Raw genomic sequence first — 27,436 nt, 5'->3', positions numbered from 1 at the left:
TACCTGTGTTTTTAAAAGAGGCGAGATAAACCCACATAAACAAATAAACCTTTATATATATATATATATATATATATATAAAGGTTATATATTATATATTATATATTATATATATATATATATATATATATATATATATATATTGCCTAACAAAAGAAATAAAATAAAATACAGGATTCTTACCTAACGAAAAACAGGAGAAAACGGGATTTAAACAAAAGAAAAGGGTTTCGCACTCCTAGCAAATCAAAGCGTGTCTTCAAGACAGATTACATTAGTTTAGCGTTACAAAGATACAAAAAAGTACAACAGGGACCAGTAACTTTTAGCCACGCAGAACAACAGATCAGATCTACTATAAGTTACAACAAACACGGAGTTGGGAGTAGGAGAGGTCGATGAGAGAGAGCTCGGAGGAACTCCCGTCTCCTCAGGTGGACCAATCAGCCTGACGAGGTTAGCTACGGGCACCACCTGCTTGCACACACACACACACACACACACACACACACACACACACACACACACACACACACACACACACACACACACACACACACACACACACACACACACACACACACACACGCACACACAAAGTAGTAACAAACAACAAATAAAGAGGAAAATAAAAGTAATATTTGCCTTTTAAATAAAGTGTTGTTTTTTCCAATGTTGCGACATTGATTTGACCGTGGTTCAAGTCATTCTGGTAAATGTGCTGGTATTTAAATGTTGATCAATACTTTGAGAATGTGTGATGTCTTTATTTTCTGATGATTGGCATGCGTGAACCTGCCCAGGGACAGCAGATGGTCATAAGCTAATAGCTAAATCTTGCATTATGTGTCTCTTTTTAGAGATACTTTTTTTTTTGCATGTTCCTCGTTTAAAAGAGACTAATAAAAGGAATCTAGTTACCCACTATTTCCATGAACTCAAACATTAACTAGCAAGCTTAATTAAATAGGGGTTAACTTCGGGAGGAAGTTATAATTTACATATAAGTCATTATAAAGCTGGCTGTAGTTTAACAGTTTAACTCACCAGTCTGTTGAACGTTTCAACATGTATTCTTCCAAGACTGACTTCCTCCTCTCCTCTCCTCTCCTCTCCTTGTCTGTCTGTCTGTCTGTCTGTCTGTCTGTCTGTCTGTCTGTCTGTCTGTGTGTGTGTGTGTGTGTGTGTGTGTGTGTGTGTGTGTGTGTGTGTGTGTGTGTGTGAGCCGCATGTATTTTATTAAAGGTGCTCTACAAATTCGGTTGATTATTATTACTATATTAAATACAATATATATTTTTCTGATTCTGACTTATTATAACCACATAGTCTATGTAATTATGCACACCATAGCTAGAGAAAATGTCACAAATGCTAACTTAAACTACAGACAATTAGGCCTACAGTCTATGGGCATTTCAGGCTGGCTAAACATAAAAACATTGAAGTCCCTTAAAAGTGTACAAATCCATCTGTTTGTTTGTTTATTATTTTAAAATGTGTTTGTACTATTAATCTTGTCTGCAGGGGGGGTTAACAGAAATGTTACAACCTGCACTTTTTCTTTTTGTCACTGAAACTGTATGTGTTGTTTAAGAAAAAGGAAAATAAAGTTGATACATATTTTTTTTTAAAGTGTACAAATGTACAGTAGGCTAGTCAGTAACTGTGTTGGAAATAACTCACACAAATTGTCTTTCCATATTTAATATGCTTTTTCTGCGCAGAATAGAACCACATATTATAGAGTCACATGTTCACGGCAAGAGTCTGTAAAGTCTTAATCAAGATTGCTTGAGTTTTATCTGGTAGCTAAATTGAAGCCGTTGAAACACATCATTGAAACTGCCCACCAAGTGCAAAAACAGGTAATACGAAGCTACACAGTTAGTTGTAAATGAAAACATGCGTTGTTTTATGTGGGAAAGATTGACTCAGTACTTTCCCACTCTCATGTAAAAGACACGCCAACACATTAAATGGACATTTCTATTACAATTAAACCTGTCAAATATTAAAATGTCTAACACAATTACTCTGCACAGTAATGGTCATGCCATGATGTCTGTATAATATGTACACTTCACGCTTTTACCCAAGGAGGCAGTAACGGTCACTAATGTGTGTACGCACGCGCAGTGGCACTTTACACAACCGCAATAAGCAAACATGGCGGCGGCCGTCGACAGTGTTGTGAAAGTGTAAGTTTACCTTTATTTATTGTGAGACTTAAACGAACAGCCACACATTGGTGAATGTAAAAATGATTAATCTTAATGTTACTGCCGAGTGCTGGAATGTGTAAACTTCGCATCGTCAATCTTCAACACAATATTTGTCCCAGGAGAGTAACGTTACCCAGTGAGCTAATGTTAGCTTGTTAGCATTGAGCACATATAAATGAGGCGAACCCATTGTGGAGCTCTGTTTTAGCCGCTTAGTATGCCTAACTTAGATACTCAAAGTGCTGTTGAACACAAAATATCCAAACTATTGCTGCCATGTCGCTTGGGGATGATAGTTAATGTAGCAGAAAGCTGTCAGCTTGGCGGGTGCTTTGTTGTGTGTGACGAGAGGCTTGCTAACAATCAACCTTTTGTTCCTACATCCTCCATCGTTGTTGCTGGTGTTAGGCTTTGTAGTGAACCCAGGCTTGGCTATAATGTGTACGCTGGTAAATGCAGAGATAGCACAGTAAGAGCAACAGTCTGTGAGCAGGCGAGTAGTACAATGCGACAAATTGGTTTGAAGCCGATAATAAGTACTGCGTTTGTGATGAAGGCCACTCACTCGTGTATCATAGTAATGATACTTTTTAGATGCACCGAAAATGGCTGTTGTGTTCTCATTGTGATAATGATTTTATTTTATACTGGACAAGTACACAATAAATGAGTTGCATTTCTAATTGCCTGACTCCAAACTATATAAGGGTCACAGTTAATAGAACCCAACTGATCAATTGGCCTGGCTGATCCTCTGCATAACTATATCAGTTTATACAGATATATTTGTATCTTTCTATGCTTTCAGATCGGTAACATGTATTTGGTTGTGATATAACAATATTCTTTATGTATATGTCACGTATAGGCTTCATAGTTGGTTGCCAATAACTATACATTTAAGGGTTATACAAATATACTCTAGTCACAAACTCTAGTCACATTAAAAGCATATTTTTGAAGAAGTTTGGTTTGATTCTCATGAAAGCTCCAGAATAAAGCCAGTAAGTGGCTATTCATTTGTCAACCTTGGCTATTCAATTTAAGGGATGGTTTTCTTTTGTCAGATTTAATGTTTTTACAAGGGGATAAAGCAACACTGTATAATCTATCTAAGAGGTTCCAGTATTATAAGTTGCTGACAAATTCAACAAAACAAGAACATTTTAAGTTGCAAAGTACTGCAATAGAGTGGATTACATAGGTAAGATTGCATATACAGTTACAGATACTACTTGCATACACTATATTGGAGCTCAATAGTGGGGGGTTTTCACACGCTGTGTCGTTGTCCATTTATGGTTATTAACAGTCTCTCTTGTTCTGTGTTATTTGACCTTGGTGTCCGACATTTACCTTTCAGGCTGGGAGAGCAGTATTACAGAGATGCCATGGAGCAGTGTCATAGTTACAACGCTCGGTTGTGTGCTGAGCGCAGCATCCTCATGCCTTTCCTGGACTCTCAGACCGGGGTGGCCCAGTCCAACTGTTACATCTGGATGGAGAAGAGACACCGTAGTGCAGGTATTTAACTAGAGCTGAGTGACAATTCAGTATTATGATAATGTTCATTCACGATAGGATTTTATAATCAAACCATATCACCCTTTCAATAAACGCTACATTTGTTATTAAAGTTACATATAAAAGTTCTCGTTTGATGTGAGATATTTTTTTTTTTTATTTATTTGTATTTGGAGCAGGGCATCTGTTCAGAAGACACCTTTCAATAAGGGCTGAACAATATGGGAAACATATGTAATTGCTCATTGGGAATGATAATATTTGCTTCATTATTCTCATTTTCATAGAGAAATATCTGTACATTTGTACTCAAGTCTGTACAAGGACATTTCTTGGCCAATCCTTGCTCTTTTATTTTTACAAATATTGCGCCTCATGCCGTGTAGATATTGCACCAGTCAATACTTCTATTTCAATTCAATTCCGACTAATTGCTCAGCACTACTTTCAAGACAAATATAGACTTAACTATTTTGAGAGTTTTAAGTTCCAGAGATCACATTTAAGTACTCCAGCTGCTGGTTCTCCTACATGCACTGCTGTGTTTCTCCTCAGGTGTAGCTCCGGGGCAGCTGTACACCTACCCAGCCCGCCGCTGGAGAAAGAAGCGCCGCTCTCACCCCCCTGAGGACCCCCGCTTGGCCTTCCCCCCTCTCAAAGCAGGTATCCCTTTTTTTCACAAAAACAGTCCAGTTTGGTTCTTTCATCCATTAACCAGTGACATTATATACATCATATTCTATCATATTTATTGGTTGCAAGTAGGAGCCCCTGTTCTGTGAATAATGAGTCTGTTTGTGTGTCTCTCTCTGCTCATGTCATTGCATGCGTTACCATTTTGCTTGGTGTGTATAGCAGATGTGGAGCTGGGTCTGAAGCGTGAGGCGCTGGGGCCGGTGGACGGCAGCAGTCTGGAGGCCCTTCTGAAGGGGGAGCCCGTGGATAGGAGGAGCGCTGTGGTAGACGTCCGCGCCCCTGAGGGTGACTCGGCACCTGTGGAGCCCCCTGCCACTTCGGCCACCACTCACACGTCCTCTGGGCGCATCCGCAAGGTGGCTGAACATTCTCATTTTGTGATTATGCAACTTACATTAGAGCTTCACAGAACAACAAATGACACGGGGAAAAGTGAACTTAGCATTTGGTCTGGACAGACTGGAAATAACTTTCAGTCACTGGCACGTTTTCTTGTCTTATCTGGTAATAACTGCCCTAAGATTTTAGCTTCTTGATTGAATGTATTTTCTTTAAGTCTCTACTAGTCTTTTTTTGAACTGTTTGATGATAATACAAAACATTTGAATCGTTTTTTGGGAACATGAATAACACCAATAGAAAAAAACGGAAATACATCTTAGAGTAAAGTTAGTCCAAAGTATCAAATTCAAAATGTAAAGAATGTCCTCACAGTGAGACCTAATCCAGCCCCTCTCCCTGCAGCGAGTCCTTGACCATGACGACTACTTGGACGACCTTGATGATGATGACTTTGAGGACGAGACCCCCAAGAGACGAGGCAAGAGCAAGTCCAAGGTGAGTACTGCCTCTCCTTCTGCAGTCAGTTTCCCGTAGAATTGTAGTTTCAGTAGTAGTACTATCTGTCAACTGTAATATGGATTCTATAGGGTCGCAGTGACAAGAATGGGAAGAAAAAGCAGGAAGCTGCTGCCGCGGCGCTGGAGGAGAGGGACAAACCGTACGCCTGCGACAGTGAGTAGGAGCTTCCTTTGCATCGTCTGTGTGTCATGCAAGCAAGACTTTAGATTTGACCTCTGAAAGTCAAAAACAAGCCTTCTGCCATGTGCATGGTTTAACCTGAAAGACCCCACCTACAGTTTAAGCTTGAAAACAATTTGAAAGGCTGACCGTCCAAATGCGTTTTTTTATTCTTCCTGAGATGCCGCTAGGTGATAATAACAATCCGCCATCACTATAACTGTTTTGTGTGTGTGTGTGTGTGTGTGTGTGTGTGTGTGTGTGTGTGTGTGTGTGTGTGTGTGTGTGTGTGTGTGTGTGTGTGTGTGTGTGTGTGTGTGTGTGTGTGTGTGTGTGTGTGTGTGTGTGTGTGTGTGTGTGTGTGTGTGTGTGTGTGTGTGTGTGTGTGTGTGTGTGTGTGTGTGTGTGTGTGTGTGTGTGTGTGTGTGTGTGTGTGTGTGTGTGTGTGTGTGTGTGTGTGTGTGTGTGTGTGTGTGTGTGTGTGTGTGTGTCAGTTTGTGGGAAGCGCTACAAGAACCGTCCTGGCCTGAGCTACCACTATACACACTCTCACCTGGCAGAGGAGGAGGGCGAGGACCGCGAGGAGATCGAGGCACCACCCACTCCTTGCCAGCCTGAGGAACCGAAGAGTGAGTCACTCTCTTGTGCTGAGAGGGGGGGGCGGGTTGGGTGCATGCTGTGTAGCATGTGTGTGTTTGTACAGGGGAAGTCCCTCTCATTCTTTTTGTACTGCTGTTTTCATTTTTGGGATTTTGAATCTCATAGCTGGGATTAAACTCAGTGTTCCTCTCCGGGATACTGACATAGCATCAATCTGTTTTTTGTTTCTTCCCCCAAACATATCCATCGCATTGTTTTCTTTAGTGCACGCAACTCTGTGTTAGTACATCCATTCAAGTGTGTTTTGTGAGTTGCCACTCATTCTTTAGTTTGGATCATGGGTTAGATCAATCATCTGCCAGTTACTGAACTAAAAAGCTGGTGTTGGCTGATGCCGCATGAACAGGTTTGTAAAACAGTGCTTCAATATTTTAAATATTTGATTTATAAACAGTTTTTCTATACATGGAACTATTGATGTAACTCAGCTTTATATCCCAATTCAAAATGACAGTTTTAATGTACACTAAAAGGTTTTCTTCACTCTTTCTCCCGCTCAGCTCCTAAAAAGGGTCCCAACGGGCTGGCTCTGCCCAACGACTACTGTGACTTCTGTCTGGGAGACTCCACTATGAACCAGAAGACCGGCCAATCAGAGGGGCTGGTGTCCTGTTCAGACTGTGGACGCTCAGGTACTCTCGTCGTGTTCATTTCACCACTAAGCACCCCTTAGTTACTGTTGCCATGCCTTTTCTCTCATGGCATGGTTTTTTGTATCTTCCATGACAATGTCTCTCCCCCCCCCCCCCCCCCCCTGCAGGCCACCCCACATGCCTGCAGTTCACCCCCGTGATGATGGCTGCAGTGAAGACCTACCGCTGGCAGTGCATCGAGTGCAAGTGCTGCAACGTCTGCGGCACCTCGGAGAACGACGTGAGACCCATTATCTGTTGTTGCTGACTATATACTAATTAAGTATACACTAACTTTTTTTGTTATTTCTCTTTCTTGGAAAATTGGAATCCCAATGTATATTCATAATAAAATGTTGACAATTAAATAACCTAGATGTTCTCAAAAACTGAATGAATGAATCATTATAAGGGTTCAAAGAGTGAACCAAGAAGGCTGGTTCTCACCTATCAAAACAAAAGCCCTAGACATGTTTCTGAACAACTGTGTGACATCTGAAGATGGAGAGATGTGAAACTTTTTCCTCTTGTCCAATCAGTGGACTCAACATGATGTTGTGTGTTTGCAGGACCAGCTGCTGTTCTGTGATGACTGTGACCGAGGTTACCACATGTACTGTCTAAGCCCTCCCATGACTGAACCACCAGAGGGTAAGCTCACACTGCTAAAGTTAACAAGATCAACCTTCAAAAGCTGCGAACATCTTTTGTTTGTTATGGCTACTCATTCTTAATTTGTTGCCATTTAGCCTTCCTAAACAACATTTTCACCACAGTCAAAAAATGTTTCACTCCTCTTTAGAGAGCTCTTTTTGAGTAATATTTTGCAGTTATATAAATAAAATACATTTTATACATCACTAGTATTTTATACCCCTATGATTTCCTGAGCCTGGCCTCATTTGTGTGTGTGTGTGTGTGCGTACACAGGGAGCTGGAGCTGCCACCTGTGCCTGGTCCTGCTGAAGGACAAAGCCTCCATATACCAGCAGAACCAGGGCTCCGGCCCCGAGTGACATCATATCAACAAGCCCCGCCCCTGATGGAAACGTCAGACCTCTTCTCAGTCCGGAGCACCGGGAAATGTCCAGATGTAGCTGAGCAGATCGCAGATCAGCTTTAGAAGTCTTAATATCTTCAGTGGGGGGTCAAACTATAACTACCAGTCTGCCTGCAGAGCCCGTGGCTCCCGTCAAACACATATTGTGCGTATAAATACAATATAGACACACACACTCTCTCCCGGACTGTTACACACACTAGATACAGAGACAGAAGGCATGCAGTAACCATAGTAACTGCTGTCTCCATGGAAGCTCCCAGGAGCAAACGGATTAGCATCACAGCTAATTATCTGCACCCTCTCACGCTCAAAGTCACAGAGGTGACTGTCGAGACAACACGTTTCTTTTTCTGCCAAATCATCTATTTTGTACTCCCTTAATGTGGGAGAAAGAATAACAACACCACATATACAGATGAGGAACATAATTATTATTACTATTGTTATTGTTCTGGTTACTAGTTGACATTTTTAGTGGCATTTGTCTGTGTACTTTTGTCTGATCCATCAATCTTTTTAAGAGGTTTCCCTGAGGGGAGCCGGTCAGTGCCAAGGTCCACCCTCACATGAAACACGCGACAAAGACAGACGGAGCTTATCATAATCACTTTAACCATCTTTGTTTCATTTTGAATCGGTGGGACAAAGATGGTAACAAAAAGTCTTAATTTCTTTGCCAACAAAACCATTGGCTTTGACTCGTTAAGCTGTTAGCACAACTCTTTGGCCTTGCAATTTTAGGGTTGCACCGAAACCACCCTCTCATCTCTGATGCTGTTACTGGATTGATCAGTTACTTCAACCAAACACTATACGACATACTGTAAGTTGAATATTTCGTAAAATACCGGTCTTCAATTTAGTTTCGAGCTAACATTCTCTTATTTTGAAAAACCTGATCGTCAGCTGATGCTGTTTTTATGGGGGGAAACTGACCAATACATGAGATTTGTAATCATCAGGTGCATCCTTTTCTATCACTTGTTTCGTGCTTTAAAAAACAGTTTGGCAGTGACATCACATGTCATTTTTAAACAGCTGCTGTCAAACCCATGACACACATAATCATTTATAAACTGTAGCTGCTTTTATCGTTTGTCACACAGGCAGATTTGCATGCATATTGCACCTGTATGAATGCAGACACTCACACCACAAGTGTTTTCTTTTTCGTTGTAGGTTTTTTTTTTTTTACATTTTATATTACCTGATATTCCATTGGTACTGGGAGTTTTTCTAGTAGAATTTTGTAAAGTCTATGGTATAGCAAACACTTCAAGTATATAGCTCCTATTGCATTCTATGTACTGTATTGACTTTTTCTATTTTTGTTATGACTGTGACATGTTTGAATTTATTTGATTATTCTGATATGTCAGACCTCCATTTTGAGTATTTGTAAAATGATGTACTTTGTTGTACTATTTTTATTTTTTCATTTCTTTGGTATCAAAGCCGATTTAGCCTGACTGAAATAAAAATCACTTTGAATAACGTGTCCATTGCAATTGATTTAACAGCATCATTTCCACAGTTGTCCTTGCAGGTGTTTAAATATAGGGCCAGTTTCTGAAGGGGGCGCTCTGTTTGTGTCTCTACCAAAATCACTGAAGAAAGTGTCAAATGCGCACACTAAGTGACTAAATGTAACCCAAAATAAGTGTTTGGAGAAACATCTTCACTGTTGGTACAAAAAAAAGTCCAAGAGTGCTTTTATACCAAGAGAAAATACTCTTGAAGAGATTGAGGTTATATTAGAAACTGTAATGTTTACAATCAGTGTGTTATATGTAATGACCGTCCATTATGTGTCCATGAGTTGGACCCTCGGACAGCTCGCTCCGTGGAGCCTGGAGAGTGTTCAGAGCTGTCCCTTGTGCTGAAGAGCTGCAGCTCCATGTCACCCTGAACTACAGTCACTTGGTTTGTTAAAGGTCCCATGTCATGCTTTTCCGGTTATTAACCGTCCCCTTCTGTGTTATAAGGTTTTTATGCATGTAAACGGTCTGCAGAGTCACAAACCCTCAAAGTACACCCTATAGCGAGTAAAACTAACACAGAAAATACCTCCCCAAAACGCCTCGTTGGTGAAACGTCATCATCCATTTGATTCTTTCGGGTACGAGATTACGTAAACACGTACCCGGAACTAAATGAACCAATCCGCGGAGTCGTTACGTTAAGCCCCCGCTGATTGGTCCAAATTGACCAATCCACGGACTTCCTCACACACACACAGTGTGGGCAGCTCTGCTGATTTCTCCTCCATGGCTGCAGGCTGATAACAGACAGTTGGGATCGCGGCGAAATTCTCTCTGCAGACCCATTCTCACAGCGTTTATCAACCTTTTTCTTACTCAATATCAAGCCACACTTTTTGTGTGTGCTCAGGGTGAGTTTGGCTGTGTTTCGCTGTCGCTAAACAAGGAAACAACACCTCCACGGAGCTCAGCGCGATTCACAACGTCCCGACCAATCAGAGCACACTGTGCTCACAGGGAGGGTGGGGGCTGGAGCTATTAGAGCTACAACGAGCCGTTAAAGGCAGAGAGTGAAATTCAGTGAATACACGTAGTTTACAGAGATGCTGTATGAGAAACCAATGTGAGTTTGGAAAATTGCACAATAAACTATTCTAGTAGACCTCAACAATGGAATTATGATCAGTGGAAATGGCCATGACATGTGTCCTTTAACATGGTACACCATTACCTGCAGAACCTATCCATACAGCATGCTTTCAGTTCCCATTAATACTACTGGAACGTAAGTAATAGACACAATATGTAACAAAGGAAGCTGCTTGAGACCGAGCTCTATCTGTCCACGATGTCTAAAGTGAGTATGATTGAGTCAATGCTATAGAATTAAGGACTTGTTAAATAAAAATGGCACCGTTTCTCATTTAACATTTTAACTATAGGTCAGAGTTTGAATGCATCCTTCTCCACTGGTATCACTCAATCACACCTTGCTGGAAAAATGTTGAATGAAGGAAAAAGAAGCCTCACAGAACAACAACATGTTTTATTTCACTCAACAGCACACACACTCAAAGACTTTCTCCAGACACAGACATTCAAAAACACCTTGTAGCATAAAGTCGCTTTTGTTCCAGCATAAAAACACAAATTATATGCTGAGAAGCTTTGAGGACAAAGAGGGGGGGGGCAAAGACAACAGTGGCTTAGTGCAATTATCTGGAGCGTGATGATCAGCCATATGCTACGCTGAGTACAAATACGGCCACAAAGGCGTGATGAAAACATAAAATAAGTTCATGCACTGAGAAGCCACTATATAAGCTTACATGTGTCATCCTATGAGGTTACTTGTGGCAGTCGTTGAGTACTAATAAGTAAACTAGCACACTTTGGGGTTTCTCACACTATTCTTGGTGTCAGAGTAAAAATGCAATACATTAGTTTTGAGTAGTGCATAATGCATTTGGGTCTGGGCTGCAGGTGCTCGGTACAAAACTGTAAAATACTCAGTTATCAAAGGTAAACATGTCGCCTTCAGGAAGCCGGTGTCATAGTAACGCTGCTTAAACATGTACAGCCACAGCAAAGTGAAAAAAAAATTCGCCCAACTCTACATTGATGAAGAATGGCAGCAAGTGAAGCTGTAAAACAAGTTGGACCAGTTGTGTGTGCGTCCTTTGTGTGGCTGTGCGGGGGGGTGTACGAGGAGTTCCTCTACAGCCTCTCGAAGCCCACGGAGCAGAGGAGGAAGAGGACGTACAGCAGAATGAGACAGAAGCCCAGCCGGCGGTCCAACTTCCAGCCGTTCAGATGGACACACAGGACCTGAGGAGGGACGACCGGAGAGACAGACAGCTTCATGTCACTGCACTGCACTAAATATATATTATAATCACAATTTAATTCCCAGAACATAAAAAAAACTAAGACAAGAGCGCTCGGGAAGGAAAGATTACAAAATCAAAATCATAATGTTATGTTTATGGCAAACATGTTAGAAAATTCATCCTAAGCTCCTATAATAAGTCTATAGTAAACAGTGCAGGCAAACCCTTAAGGACCTGAATGTCCCCATTCTGTTTCTACAGTATATTTCTATATATTCTTGTAGCAAAGTGAGACTGTATATTGTAGAGTACTCAATGTATTCAATATTTCGTTATATTGTGTATTATTTAGATACTCTTGGGATATATGTATTTTCTATTGTGAATTTGTATATACTTCTTGCTACTTGTAATTTTTAATTTACATTTTTATTTTTGCTATTTATACTTGGAGCTAATATTAATTGGGAAATTTGTATTTGTTTTTTATTGTATTTTTTAAACATGTTTTACTCCTGTAATGCTTGATACTGCTGCTGGAACTAAACTAAACTAAACTAAATAAAGTATCTATCTATTTATTAACAACATGAAACCACAATTGAAAGTAATGTTTTAACTGACTAAAATTGCATCAAATCCAGTGTTGTTTCTCGTTATGCTGATTAAGATAAGATCTTTAATTTGTCATTGTACAAGTACAACGAAATTATAATAATAGGTTAATTATTGCAGATTAAGAAAAAATGTTTTAGTTTACAGATCAAAATTCTGAAAAATAAATTAATATTTGGCCGTAATGTTCAGGACTGAAGTTGTATGAAGGATTTGAAAGTGGAAAATAAAACTATAAAACATCATATAATGGCTTTTTATTTTACGTGGGCAGTTTTGTCCACTAACGACATCAGAGCAACCTTTTCAACACGAGGCACGACGAGGGTCAAATGAATGAATTTGAAGGTAACTCACAGTGAGCACGACTGAGGCCAGCAGCAGGATCACTGAGTACACCAGGCCTCTGCTGTTGATCGTCACCTAAAAAACAGAGATGACAAATTATTACCTTGTTTGTAAATCTCAGCAAGATAAATCCCTATATATCGGTCCATCAAGAAGGTCGAGATGTTTCTAAGATAATGGTCCAGTCAGCTGTATGAGATATGAGGTAGAGAGACTGCTGGAGTTACCACTGATCCGTAGCTGACGATGAGAGTCCTCAGCGCCCAGGGGAAGCCCAGGCCCAGCAGCACATCGAAGATGTTACTGCCAATCGAGTTGGACACGGCCATGTCGCCCATCCCTGCAATTTTTGAGATACACACAATGTAAAATGATATTAAAATATCTAGTGCTAAGCACGGTTGTTATAGTAAACCAAAACAAAAATAAGCTGTAAAAGATATATTGTTGTAAACTGTAATAAAAACAATACCACTGCCAAAAAAGGAGCAGCATTCATGTTTAGACTCTTTTTGTGTCATTGATCAGAAATTGTACAGGCTTTAAATTCCAGGAGATGGCGCTGAACTGCAAGTTCTTCACTATTAATCCCTTGTGTTTTTACAAATAGGTAAGAAGGACATTATTTAAATATTGTCTTACAGAAACTGTTCACATCTCAATATAAAACATAATAACTTAAGAAGTAATGATGCAGTGAGATATAGGGTCTTGTCACACGGCACAAGCTTTGAAGCTACTGTTGCATTTGTAAAAGATGGATCATTTTGTTTCAATAAATATATCTTACTTGATTCTAGAAAACACATTCACATTGGAAAATCACCAACTAACCTCCGAAAACAGAATTATTTCTGGCATCTTTTGAAACACAACATTTCCTTATTATGGTAAAATGTAGTTTATACGTTTTTCCAGTTTATTACAAGATATAATTTATCAAAATATATCTTCTTATTTCAAGAAATGTTACCGAGCTAAAAACACCTTGTTTTCATTTACACACACACACACACACACACACACACACACACACACACACACACACACACACACACACACACACACACACACACACACACACACACACACACACACACACACACACACACACACACACACACACACACACACACACACACACACACACACACACACAAACCTTGTCGGGCGACGATGAGGCTGGCCAGGCAGTCAGGGACGCTGGTGCCGGCGGCCAGGAAAGTGATGCCCATGAGGACTTCTGGGATTCCAAGTGTGTTGCTGATTATGGTCATCTACACAAAGACACAAGGGAATGAGGCAGTGCAAGTGTGTGTGTGCGTGTAAGTGTGCGCGCGTGTGAGTGTGTGTGTGTGTGTGTGTGTGTGTCTGTGTGTGTGTGTGTGTGTGTGTGTGTGTGTGTGTGTGTGTGTGTGTGTGTGTGTGTGTGTGTGTGTGTGTGTGTGTGTGTGTGTGTGTGTGTGTGTGTGTGTGTGTGTGTGTGTGTGTGTGTGTGTGTGTGTGTGTGGGTGTGTGTGTGTATGTGGTTGCATTCGTTACCATCCAGACCATGAGGTAGGAGTAGAGCGCGATCCAGAGCGTGGAGGACAGGAAGCTGAGCAGGTACCAGCGCTCCCAGCGTGGCAGGCTGCAGTCGGGGATGGTGAAGTAGAGCAGGACGCTGAGGGGCCAGGAGAGGATCCACCTCAGCCGCAGACACACACCCTCTGAGGAGATGATGGAAACACACACACACAAGTTTCCCACAGGGATCATTACAGATTGATCTAAAATCCTAAATTATTGATGCGGCACGGCCAATGAATCTCAGTATATCATCACTTCTTAATTAGCTCCATTAGCAATGAGTCCATCTAAAGACACTGAAAAACAGGGAGGAGAGAGCTTGTGTTTTACAGTAGCCTCGATGATGTTAGTCTAAGCTATCGGTGACAAACTCTACTTGTTGCTAGAGTTGTTACAACTGGGGAGAGCTTATTAGATATTTGAACACATACAAAGGTAGTGTTTTTTTTGCCATTGACTTGATTGAAATTAGCAGAAAATGTACTTTATTTGCTAATTGGACTAGCAAATGTTGAAAATAAGTTCAAGGAGTCCATATAACAGTGGAGTCATTAATAACATTCATTCAACATTCAACACGGGAGGCATGTGGCGCAGTTGATAGAGCCTTGGTGCTGAGATCAGGGGGTCACAGGTTCAAACCCCACTGCAGTCAGCATGTCGTTGAGTCCCTGAGACACTTCACCCCAAATTGCTCCTGTGGGGATTGCCCACAGTATTGAGTATGTTAGTCGCTTTGGATAAAAGTGTCTAACAAGTGACATGTCATGTAATCTGTCGTTGAGTTAATTTGCACAATCTTCATGTTTTTTCATAAAAGGGAGTTTCTAAAAGTCAGTCTCACTTCATTCATATTAAATAAGACTTATGCAACAGGTCGACTTCAGCACAGCAACTTTGACTTCAACTGAAATCAAGCATAAACATATTATTGTAACAGATTTATTTTACTATAACCCATACAGTCTTTTCTTTCTCAAGAGGATATCAATGAAATCTCTGCTCTCTCCACACTCACTTGGCACAACGAAGGGTTTTAGAGGAGCTTCCTCCTCCTCGTCCTCTCCTTCCTCCTGCCCTTCCTCCTCCTCCTCCTCCTCCTCCTCCTCTTCGTCTTTGGGCTGCGCTCCTCCACCTGTCTCCCCCTCCATCTCTTTACCTCTCTCCCCTTCCAGCGGCTGCCTGTCCCCCTCAGTCGCCGCCCCGTTCTCTCTCCCCCACGCCCCGTTAGCACCCAGACCTTCCTCTCCTGACGCCCCCCCCTCCACTGAGCTCCCCCGGGCCTGAATCAGCCTCTGCCTCTGTGGGGGGGAGGTAGAAAAGTCAGAAGGAAATAAATGGAGAGGACGTGAGAAACAAGCTTCATGTGACTGTGGTTAACATCGTGATGAGATCAGGCACGTCCTCACATTCACCAGAGGGGGTTTGGAAAGCATTGATCGGGGGGGGGGGGGGGGCATGCTACAGCACAGGGGGGCAGCAGAGGAAGTCACACTTTAATTTGTTACTGGAAATGGCAAGCACACATGCAGGAGCCCCGAGAGACACAAAGCCAATTTAAAGATTGAGTTCTCGTCGGCTGTTGTGTCTGGGATAATATCAGGCATTCGGTCTGTGACAGCAAACAGGAAGTTGTTTAATACGAACATCTACCTTACCAGCTTTCTGTCTACCAGGACAAAAACTGTGCTTTGAGAAGTGACATGATATTAATAACAATCCTTACAATCCTTATTTAAAACGATAAACCGTTACCTTATGCAAGACGAGAAACTGGTACTGGATGTGTATTTTGCTAAATGTGTAATGTCTAGTTTTATCTTAAATATTTGTATGCATTTTTCTTGAACTATGCTAAGCTATCTTTGGCTCTTTACTTGCTGTAACACATGTACCTTTCCCCTCTGTGGGACCAGGTTTTCTGGTTCTGATCAAATTTAACATGGCAACTAAAAACACAACGTCAAAACATTCTCGCTGAGGCCGGTGCTTTTTATGGAAAGTATCACACAATTTCTAATTCTATCTGTTAAATAGGGTCAGATAGTTTAGAATAATCAGATGTTTTCCACTTATTGTCAACATAATGAACACTATTATTTCAGAAACACACTTTTCTTCATGTTATTTACATATTACAGGCATTACCTAAAACTGTTCGGGGGGATTATGCTACACCTTGTGATGCTGCAGAGACTCTAGTTTTAAATGTTGCAACACAAACTGAGGAGCAGATTTACGAGTAGCTGGTGCAACTCACTTGAGCTACATTTTAAGGATCCTTCCTTACATTTACGCTAATTTTATCAATATGAGCCTCTTTCCTGAAAAGTGCCATAATGTTTTTTTTTTTAATGATGCACACGCTCATTTAAATACCCACCAACCGATCCGAATAGAACCCGGGGAACCTGCGTTAATGTGGGGGGTGCGAGGGCGTGCGGTTTACCTCGCTGATGACCATGCGTCCTGCCATGCCCAGGCGGGTGAAGGGGGGGAAATGTGGGGTGATGAGAAGGCGGAGGCTTGCCTCTGAGAAGGAGAGCTGGTGGGGGTGCAGGTTCAGCAGCTCGTCCACCATCACCACCCCGGGGTCCTGGCTGGCCGCCACACAGGAATCTGGGAGAGTGGGGGGAGAGGTACGGAGTTTAGAGGGAGACATCAATGGAGAGGAGAGGATGATGTAACCTAATGCACCGATAGGCACAGGCTGGTCTGAGTTGAAGCACTGCCAGGCCTCGGTTATCGACGGGCTGGATGACTGCCCGTCCGCCGTTCCTAGGCCTACCAGCTCGACGTTTGGTTGGCGACATTCGTTTCGCAAGTTGGTCTTGCACCATTTCTTGCTACTCACAGGGGAGGCCACGTGAAGGCTGTCGTCGACTTAGGACCAGAGATGCGGGCATGGCTACACGACACCGAGTTGGACCTCTGACGTTACACGAAAGAAGAAGGCACAGGCTTTTCATGTTTCGGCCATTTTGGAAAGGGTGTGAGGTTTTCATTTTATTTTGGAAGTTCAACCTCAGCTCCTATACTAAATCTATTTAAACTGTTTAGCCAACATATAAAAACTAAGACCCTTGATGACATTAATGTGATGGAAAACAATTAAAACCACATTGTTGACCCCAAGTCTATTGCAGCATAAATCAAGCATTCTGTTCAATCAGACTTCACTGCGGCCCTGGCTTCAGAAGTTTACATTTTCTCAAATTTTTTCCTTGAGATTGAGCCATTTTTCTTATGTTTGCACACTGAGTGAAACTATAGTGGCAAACACTTGCTATTTTCCTGCTCTCCTAAACAAAACAATAGAAATGAATTAAAATCAATGATGATGCTAATCATTGACACATCTTAGATGGTGTCAAAACTCCCTAGCATTTAATATACAGAAAATAATTACCTTTTTGTTTCTATAACTGCAGTAGGTTGGGGTTAAAAGGGTTAAAATCCAGAAAATATGAATATATATGTGGTAGTCATGAACACTAGGACTTAAGTTCATTAAAAGACAGTAGTCTTGGAAGTGGAAAATATTCTTAATAAATGCTTTTATGGCAGTGGTGCACATAAATTCATCCTCTAATGACAAGTGCAACTCTTTGAAAGGGATTAATGAGACAGATGGTAAATGAAAGACAACAAGAGAAAGAGGACAAAGAGAGAAACATCTTGTCGAAGTGGTCCAGTTCTATTTCAGCGTGCTGGAAATCCAGAGGGGAACAGAAATGGGTTTGACGTGCAGCCTGAAGTGTGTCAGTAGGCCTGGTGAACGTCGCTCAGAGAGAGATGGAGACATTCTGATGGGATGGATGTTCACGTGCCAACGTACAAACACGAGCTCCTTCACCTGGCTTCAGTGGCACCATGTCGTTGTCGCAGTCTCCGAGGTTACCGACAGCCGCCCCCCGCCGCAGGCTGCTGAGACACGGCTGACCCCCCCGGCTGCAGCGTCTCTCCACCCAGCTGCACAGGCAACTGTTGAACCTACACACACACACACACATGCACACAAACACACACACACACACACACACACACACACACACACACACACACACACACACACACACACACACACACACACACACACACACACACACACACACACACACACACACACACACACACACACACACACACACACACACACACACACACACACACATGGTGTGTTTTTAGTGGAAAAGAACATGTATAATACCAGCAGGATGGAAATGTCAGAGGTAGAGACTCACTTCATGATGATTATGTAGACTCCATACATGGACATCAGGATGATGGTCTCCCACCTGAAAAGTAGATACAAATATACAAAATGCATCACAGTGACAGTCAGCTATCCTGCACACTTATATAATATCACACTACTGAGGCTGCTGACTTGTAAAAAAACTAAAATCACAGACTCACCACATGACTTTTTCATCGTAGATCACCTGCAAGAAAGAAATACCTTAATTACACCTTTACATGTCTTAGCAAAGGAACATTGCATTGATAAGCTAACATGATCCGATATTACAAGTAATAACAGTATAAGCTTATCAGACTTGCAGGAAAATGAATGAATATTGGCCTAAAATAATCAAAAATGCATTAATCATGTAGGAAGTTAGTAGTGTCTCTCTACAGTTAATAACAATATAATGTAGTTTTTGGTCTTGTGACTGCAGGAGGTTAAAGTAAACTTCCCTAGTTTACAAACGTGAAGCTTTTTCTCATGTTTTTAACCAACACACTCTCATACGATCCTACACACTCTCCATAAAAAAGAAAAAAAGGTTATCTCTGAAGTATTTCTCACCAGGATAAGCACCAATATGGACAGGATGTAGAAGAAAGCATCCCGAAACAAAGGCCACCAGCTCAGAGTGATGGGCTGGAAACAGAGGAAACACATTTCCATCCATCAAGCAAATGGTGTAAGAAAAAAGCCTTTATTAGCGAAAAAGATATGATATTTGTCATCCTTTTGGCTGTACCTGTCCAGCGAAGATGCCGCAGAGGCCGATGATGACGAGGATGTTAAAAACAGCTGAGCCCACGATAGTTCCCACACCCACGTCTCCTTTTGTAATAAACACCCCTGAACAAACAAGTAGAACAAGCTATAAATCATCAGTGAAACATTTCAAATGAAATGCGACAACTGTAAGAAATTATGTATATCCCTCCATAAATGTGTACAAAGTTAGAGATTGAACATAAATATTGCATTGCCAGTTCATAACCACAGGGGCCGGGCAGATATATTTTATCTTGGGAATCTTGTGTGGAATATTCACTGCAATATTGCCTAAATTCACCTTTATGCATGCCACCCTAAAAATGAAATAGATTAGGGAATATGTACGTACGTGAATGTCCTTAAGCCACATGGACTACCAAGCAGTGTTCATTTATACACAACAATACCTCTGTTTCTGTTTAAATAAAGTATTGTATTGGCAGATAAATCCTTAACAGTGTTTTAGTTTCTAACATTTCCAAAACATTAATATTGTTGTGCTGTAAAAGCATGAAACGTGCTGCTAGAGGATGAATTAGTGTCCTTATTTGTGAATGTATTGTTATTTTAAACAAGCATAATGGGTGTTAATTGTGCAGTATTCTGTGTTTGAAAAAGTTCGAGAGTCTGGTGTGAGCATTTATTTCCTGGACCAGAACAATTTCCAAAAGAAATTAAGAAATAAATGTGTGCAATAGTTCTCAAACACTTTGATCAACAGTCCTTTTGTTGAAATGTCACCCAAAAAAACATAATTTTATCGATACCAATGTCTTTTCTTAAAATGTCTGTGTTTTTTTTACTAAAAAACTAAATTTGGATTATTACACCCAGGCCTGAGTCTACATTTACTGAAACCATAATGATTGTGGAGAAAACCCCTTGAAAACACAGGATCATTTAAGTGATTTGCAGGTGAACTGCATCAAGCAATTAAGACGGCTCTTTGTTCAAGTCTAATTAACTCTTGAAATCAGCGCCTAAATCAAAGACTCCTCACGAGTCCTGATCAGGTGGAGATGCATGATTGTGGGTAATTGTAGCTCTGATGGAGCAATCACTGGGATAACCCATAAGAGAGATTAATTGATTAACGAGTGTCATACTGACCAATCAGAGAGGTGAAGAGCTCGGGGGCGGAGCTTCCAGCTGCCATGAAAGTTGCCCCGGCAACATCCTGGCTGAGCTGAAGGTTCTGGAGTTTAAACACAAGGGCAGTAAGAAAAATAACAGTTTAAATGTTAGGAGTTAAAAATAACAAAGACATTATTAACTATCTGATTGTAGACTTTTGTTTTCTAGCTCAAAACCTTAATTATATGGCTTACAATTGATTATGTAGTGATCAAATATGTCGTAAATTCATACCTCTGATATTTTTTCCAGTGATGGCACAAAGTAAACCTCACACACGATGGCCAGCGCATAAAACATGTACATAGCCTGAGAAACAAAGGAAACACGTTAGTGGCCACATGGATCATGTAAGCGTGTCTTAGTCAAAGAATAAATGTAAACAAATGTATGTTGTATGAATGTTACAGTCATTGACTATCCCAGAGTAAGCTGTATAATTACATTTCAACAGCCATCCCCTGGGCAGATAAATCCCAAAAAGTTATCTCATCAAATGTTAAAACTCAGACATGATAAACCTTGCCGTTTCCATTTAAAAACAGTATATTATGAGAAGTTTAGTTCTTTTTTTAAATAGTCACATGACTGGTTATTTCTCTCAGTGATAAAACATTCTGATAGACCTTTAGTGATTGAAATGAGGTTTTCCTCATTTAAAATGTTCTCTTTCGTGCAGAGCTGATACTCACACAGAGAACATGGAGGAGCACCGCTCCCTGTCTCCTCTGCTGCAGACTGAAGATGTCTTCAGGAAAATCACTGATGGCTGGAGAAGAGTTGGAGAGAGAGAGAGTAACTTAATGATGTACAAAAGGAGGAATATCCCTACATGCAGCATTTATAAAAATTCCCAAGTTCCAGCCTCTAAAGTTTGAGGATGTGTTGCTATTATGTCTCCCCAGTGGCCATCTATCACTTTTAAGGTCGTTTTTTTTTTTTTAAATGTAACTTTTTAAATAGGCATAACTTGGCAATGCACTTTAGGGAGTTGTTACAGCCCTCGACCTCTGAGAGGGGCCTCAGGGGTTTAAAGGAGGCTGCAAACTAAAGGCGATCATTGTCTCGCTATTTTTTGAAAAACAGAAGTGAAAGGAGAGGGTGAGAGGAGTACAACTGAACAAGACAATATTAGGCAACAAAAATGTTTAACTTTCATGATCTTAAAACTCACTGAGGTTTCTATTTGCAGACGACTCAGACTGGACAACACCATGGCAGCGCCCTTTCTATCACAAGGTAGCCATGCCCTAAACAAACCCTGCTTCAAAGCCTGATTTACTCATAATGGGACCATTGTTTATAAAATAAACATCATACTGTATTTAATATGACTTGACACTAGTTTTATTGAGACCATAAAGGCATAACGAAAAGGTTTACTGAGTTGATAAATCATGTGAGAAGCTCAGGACAACACAAACAATGTGCTGACTGCCTCTGGCTTCAAGAAAAAATGATTGCCAGTTTTAATGGATTAATGGAGGATGGAGAAAAAATTATCAGCAGCTTAATCAACCAATAAAATAATTATAATTTGAAGTTCTTCACTGAACTACAGCTGCAACTAACAATTATTTGTAATAGTTGTATTTTATTTTACCTGTGTTTGTTCTACACAATTTCAGAACATAGCAAAAAATATCCTTCTATTTATAAGTCCAAAGTGATATCTTTAAACATCTTTGTTTTGTCAGACCGTAATCCAAAGATATTGAGTTTTTACACGACATAAAATAGGGAAAAGCAGCAACAGCCCACATTAAAGAGGCTGAAAAGAGCATTTTCGACCAACTTTGTATGAAAGATTACTTGAAAGATTTATACATTATCAAATTGGTTGCCGATTCTTCGTCATTCGTCTAATTAATTAGTCAACTAATATTTGCAGCTCTACCCTGAACCTCCAGTCACTTGTGTGAACATGTGTGAAAAGTGCGTGTGTGTATATATGACTTTGTTGGATGTGTGCCAGTTTGTATCCCCTAGCAACAAGGTCTGAGAACGCCTCGAGGTTAAAGTGGTGCCACAGTCATGTGACGACACCAGTTCAGTTTCATTATAATTTAGTTTTTCGGCCATTTACCTTGATCTTTTGACTTTACACTGTCCTTCATGCCACCCAGATTTCTGAACTGACATTATCTTTCAGCTCTTTAAATAAAGCCAGAGATTTTAAAAGGACATCCTTCAGATGCATCTTAGTTTGCTGCGTTAGACGATGCATCAAACCCTCCTCTTACAACCTTTGAGGCAGTGATTTGCTAGACTGCACATATGCCACGACTCACTGCGCAATAATAAGAAAGAAGCTTTCATTAAGAGGCAGCCCAAAACAACAATAACTTGGAAAGCAGCCTCCCGAGTGACAATCTGATTTATTTGTGCCACAGGATTTACAAAACCTCCTCTGAAGATAAAGGAATCAAATGTGAGTGAAACAAGTGTGACTAAAGTGGAGGAGATAGAGGACGGTAACATGCATTATGTGCAGGAATTGACACACATGGTGAGATATTATGACAACCTGTCACATTCTTGTCTTTGGACACAGATTACAGAGAATATTTGTATCACAAGGAACAAGATGGTGCTCTTGAAAATAACAATATGGCAATGAGGAAAACATGTCTTAGAGGCTTTATTGTTCATCTTTACTGTATTAGAGCTCAGTATTTCTCTGTGATTACAACATCTCTGTATCTCACATGATCCAACTGTTAGATGCTGCCACTGTTTATCTCTCAGCCAAACAGAACAAGCGATGAGAGGCTACCGATCAGCAGGTCATTACGACAGGGCAGCACTTTGAACAGCTCCAGATGCATACGCCATCCAACCCCTAATTCAGCATTCAGTTTCCTAGCAACCGGGTACTCCTCAAAGGCCTAACTGTGTTTAAACATCTAAATGTGCGGAGTTTGAAGACATGGAGGATGAGGTAGAGCGGAGACGAAGAACGATACACGGAGAAGATTTAAATCACATAAAATAACAAGAGAAGGGACAGTAAGCTGACACTGACACTGACACACACCCACACTCCTGCGCACACACACTCACGTACGTAAGCAAACACACACACACACACACACACACACACACACACACACACACACACACACACACACACACACACACACACACACACACACACACACACACACACACACACACACACACACACACACACACACACACACACACACACACACACAGAGCCGGCCCGACCCACTAAGCGACATAAGCGGCCGCTTAGGGCCCCGCAGCCACTAAGGGGCCCCCTAGCAAAATAAAAATAAAAATCTCAGTACACCGTCGCCCTGATAAGTATGTTTAATTAATTGTGTTAATATGCCTGAACCTCATCATGACACAAGAGAGGACGACAGGATTGTAATTTCCCGTGTTCAGTGAATGCAACACAGGCAAGACACCAGACCAACCAGAGAGTTGAATGGAAATAAACATCTGTCTTATTGGCTGACAGGTACCTATCCTGTGAGCTGTGACAATGTTTAAAATAAACTGTCAGTCAGACTCAGAGTTTTTGAAGATGGACATAAGAAAACATTTTCTTAAAAAATACGCCAATTCTCAAGTGGTGGCTCACACAACAACCCCAGAGCCACCACTTGAGCCAGGTAAACAAGGTATGTAAATGTAAGTAAACTTCCAAGTTATGCGAACATGTAAGCAAAGCATAAATTACAGCTACGTTGACGTTACTTTGAATCGCGGGGGTAAGCTAAACCGTTAGCAAGTAGCTATAGCTAGCCAGATATATTAAATAAACACTTTGTCATACAATCTAAATGTAATGTTTTTTAGCGTTACCTGGTAATTTCAAAGAAAGCTCTCTGGGAAATGTTGACTTACTGTTCGACATGAAGCTAGAAGCTACCTTACAGTACACAGTTGATCCGGAGTCCTGTCAGTTAAAGTGTTTCATAGTTAGCTTAGCTGAGCATCAATCTAGCACTAAAATATATGGATGTTATGTGACAGTATTTCTGAGAAAAAGTCAGCTGAAATGGTGGCATAGTTGCCACTGCTTTACATGTCAACAGGATGTTTGAACGTATTTGCAGCAGTAAATGTGGCTGTTTGGCCACTGACGTTGCCATAACAACACCTGAATTTATATGTGATACCTCTTTTTGTGACAGATTTTTGCAAGAAATTATAATTCTTCTGAATGATATTCCTATTGACAGCTAGTTTCTATGTGAACATTATGAGATGGACAGCCAGAGAGACCAAATGAAAAACAGTTATGAAATACTATATGACAAAACAAGAATACATTTTAAGTGATTTGTAAAATATCCATACCGAAAAATCTGCTTACAGTTCTGTTTCATATGGGTGTTGAGAGATGTATCCATAGATCTCTTAATTTTGCTCTCAAAGTGCACCAGATTGATGCTTTTAACTTCAATATTAAAAAGAAAATCTTCCCGGGGGAGCATGCCCCCGGACCCCCCTAGAGGAGGTGAGGACCCCCCCAGGTTAGGTCCATGGTGTTTAAATGCTTATTCATACAATATGTGTGCTTATGCTAACATCATAAGACAAAAGTTGGTTCCGTGTTGTGTGTAGTGAGAACGCGCTAGAGTGAGGGGGGCCCCCAAGCCAAAGCTCGCTTAGGGCCCCCAAAAGTCTAGGGCCGGTCCTGCACACACACACACACACACACACACACACACACACACACACACACACACACACACACACACACACACACACACACACACACACACACACACACACACACACACACACACAGGTATTACTAAGATCATTACAGTGTTTACTCAACACCCTTAATAGTGACTGTTTTTTTCCTTTTTTTTAAGATAAGTAAATTATCGCTCTTTTGTCATAGGTTACACACCATTGTATCCAAAAACAAACATGATATATGTAATAATAATATGTCTCACCAGATTTAGTAATAATCTCAGTCTGATTTCTCTCTTCTTCTTGCTGGGTGAGCTCTCTCTTGGAGATGTCATTATCCACAGTGGGTGCATGAGAACCTACAAAGAGGGATTAACATATTAACACACATAATAGTACTCTAATATACCTGATTGTAAGTTTACCCAACTTTAAGATATTTATTTTAATCTCACTGCATTTACTACCATCTAACATGTTTATAATGTGATTTGAATGATTTAAGATAATACAAGGAACGGATGAGTTATAGTTGAGGTATATGAAATTACGACATTTTGATGTAAAAAGCACCTGTAACATGAATGAGGTTAAAGATCCAGGCGGCTGCGAGCAGACCGACCCCACAGACGCAGAGCCGCGGGAGGAGCCGCGTCTGCCTCGGTCTGCGCGGAGCCTTCATCCCGCTCTCCGATCAGAACATCCCGCCTCACACAGCCTCCGGTCCCCGTCCTGCAGACTGGATCAAACTGGCCTGTTGATATTTGTTTCTCCCGATTTATCGTTTTTCAGCTATCACTGTACGGGTTTGATGGGTATGGCCTGTGTTCAGCATCACGAGTCAGCAGCAACGCAGCATCCGCACCCCCAGCTCCAATCAGCAGACACACAAAGAGTCAGGAGCCAGAGCAGATATCACAACATCCCTGGGTTCAGACCGTCCTCCCGTCCCTCCTGCTGCCCTACATCTGAGCCCCTGTTTATGCTCCGTGCGTGAGGGAGGGGGGGGGGGGGGGGGGGGGGAACGCCTTCTGCTGGGAGGGGCGACTGGACTCTCTTTTACAGGAGCATGCGATTCAAAAATGTGAATGGTGCTTTGCAATATTTATAATGCTGTAGTGGAACTGGGAGAATGACCTGGTAATAGTAAACGTGATAGGAGAATATGCTAAGTGTTTCAAATGAGGAATGGTTGTAACATGTTTGGGTCCCTGAATGTTTGTTACATCTTTAAAAATGACTCACTAATTACACCTTTTGTTTACTATTAGAAAAGGCATGTTTCCAAGATATCCGGATATGATAAAATACCATACAGGGATCATTTGTAAGAATAAGAATAAAGATTACAAAAGAATCTCACACTATGGCTACTTCAAGCCAAACAGTTTGCAAAGAACAAAAATAACTTCACCTGAATTGATAAAACCCTTGAAGAATGACTTTTAAACTTTAAAATAATATTGTAAATATGTACACGTGTTTAGGGGCTACAAACTTCCACATCTGTCAGTCATTGTTGGATGCATTGCGTAATGAAATACCCCTCATTTTAGTGTTATATCAATTTTATTCTAGTTGTGTAATTCTAATTTACAGTAGAATAATCCAATTACAGACTTGGTCTAAAAGATTATTTTCAAAGTTGAAAATCTGAGTTTTTGCTGTGCAATGAGAGCTATGAAATATCACATGAAAGGTCAGAAGTGAAGTTTGTCAGATATGAAATTAATCTTATGATTTAAATGTCATCCTTGTAAATCAAAGTGTTTATGTCACAATCATCTCTTTGTTACCACCCGGGCTCCTCATGAGTGATGGGCCTATTGTCGGACTGAAGCCAGTTCCTAGAAATTCAGTTTGTGGAGGAAAGATCTCACAAAGTAACTAAGAGCTCCTCTCTTGTCTTCCTTTCGTTCATGTTTATTCAATGCTCACAATGGCCATATGTATATGTGATGGCTGCTGGAACCGTTTTTCCATACTGGCCACAAAGAGATCCTTTGTAAACCTATTTTTATGTACGTAAAAAGTGCTACTTCCGTGCAAAAATACTTCATAAATTCAGCAGCCTGAGTTAGAAACCAAACCTTCAAATAATCGATAAATTAAATAGTTTTCATTGGTTAACATTTTGTCTGATGTGGACGAAGTGATTTCTCAAAAACATTGGTTAAAGCAACATATTTTTTCAATGTCAACTTAATATTTAATCTTCTTCAAAACCAAGTAGATTAACAGAAAGCAAGAAACTACAATTGTTCATTTAAGTTTTTAAATAAGTGATGTTGATAGATATCTGTTCCAATTCCCACATTTCCAAGCCCTGTTAAATTAGACTTTTACTGTTACCATTTCTAGAATTTAACCTAACAACACAAAATGCCGGTGGTTCACAGAAATTAAATATTTAAAATAACCCCCTCAGCTTCCATAAAG

General features: G+C 40.8%; 2 protein-coding genes across 4 annotated transcripts; one reads left to right on the top strand and one right to left on the bottom strand.

Moving 5' to 3' along the window:
- Positions 1-2,081: 2,081 nt before the first annotated feature.
- LOC307032780 (zinc finger protein ubi-d4-like) lies at positions 2,082-9,314 on the top strand. 2 transcript variants are annotated; one of them, XM_079671031.1, is made up of 11 exons: positions 2,082-2,201; positions 3,589-3,749; positions 4,305-4,412; positions 4,608-4,801; positions 5,190-5,282; positions 5,375-5,459; positions 5,960-6,094; positions 6,626-6,757; positions 6,886-6,998; positions 7,327-7,408; positions 7,688-9,314. In XM_079671031.1, exons 1-11 carry the CDS (start codon positions 2,170-2,172, stop codon positions 7,771-7,773), a joined length of 1,221 nt encoding a protein of 406 aa, XP_079527157.1. In that variant the 5' UTR covers positions 2,082-2,169; the 3' UTR covers positions 7,774-9,314. The 2 variants fall into 2 exon arrangements, with proteins under 2 accessions (XP_079527157.1, XP_079527156.1); XM_079671030.1 differs by having other exon boundaries at positions 4,605-4,801.
- A 1,513-nt stretch (positions 9,315-10,827) lies between these two features.
- Positions 10,828-25,993, bottom strand: slc24a6a (solute carrier family 24 member 6a). 2 transcript variants are annotated; one of them, XM_079669489.1, is made up of 17 exons: positions 25,571-25,993; positions 25,261-25,356; positions 21,007-21,083; positions 20,549-20,623; positions 20,291-20,375; positions 19,155-19,258; positions 18,977-19,051; positions 18,583-18,608; positions 18,408-18,461; positions 18,020-18,156; positions 16,613-16,782; positions 15,182-15,464; positions 14,137-14,303; positions 13,757-13,871; positions 12,822-12,934; positions 12,604-12,669; positions 10,828-11,629 (listed from the first exon to the last, which is right to left on the bottom strand). In XM_079669489.1, exons 1-17 carry the CDS (start codon positions 25,677-25,679, stop codon positions 11,519-11,521), a joined length of 1,863 nt encoding a protein of 620 aa, XP_079525615.1. In that variant the 5' UTR covers positions 25,680-25,993; the 3' UTR covers positions 10,828-11,518. The 2 variants fall into 2 exon arrangements, with proteins under 2 accessions (XP_079525615.1, XP_079525616.1); XM_079669490.1 differs by having other exon boundaries at positions 16,694-16,782; positions 25,571-25,992.
- Between the last annotated feature and the right edge of the window lie 1,443 nt (positions 25,994-27,436).

This window comes from Notothenia rossii, assembly GCF_949606895.1.
Source record: "Notothenia rossii genome assembly, chromosome: 3".
Taxonomy (NCBI): Eukaryota; Metazoa; Chordata; class Actinopteri; order Perciformes; family Nototheniidae; genus Notothenia; species Notothenia rossii.
Note: the sequence above shows the minus strand (reverse complement) of the source record. Positions and strands in the feature narration are given on the sequence as shown.

Coding starts and splice junctions, on each gene's coding strand:
- LOC307032780 (XM_079671030.1), top strand. CDS start 2,170: ATGGCGGCGGCCGTCGACAGTGTTGTGAAAGT. Junction 3,750..4,304: donor GAAGAGACACCGTAGTGCAG/GTATTTAACTAG, acceptor GTTTCTCCTCAG/GTGTAGCTCCGGGGCAGCTG. Junction 6,095..6,625: donor CCAGCCTGAGGAACCGAAGA/GTGAGTCACTCT, acceptor TCTCCCGCTCAG/CTCCTAAAAAGGGTCCCAAC.
- slc24a6a (XM_079669489.1), bottom strand. CDS start 25,679: ATGAAGGCTCCGCGCAGACCGAGGCAGACGCGGCTCCTCCCGCGGCTC. Junction 20,624..21,006: donor TGCTCCTCCATGTTCTCTGT/GTGAGTATCAGC, acceptor TTTGTTTCTCAG/GCTATGTACATGTTTTATGC. Junction 12,935..13,756: donor CCTCATCGTCGCCCGACAAG/GTTTGTGTGTGT, acceptor CAAAAATTGCAG/GGATGGGCGACATGGCCGTG.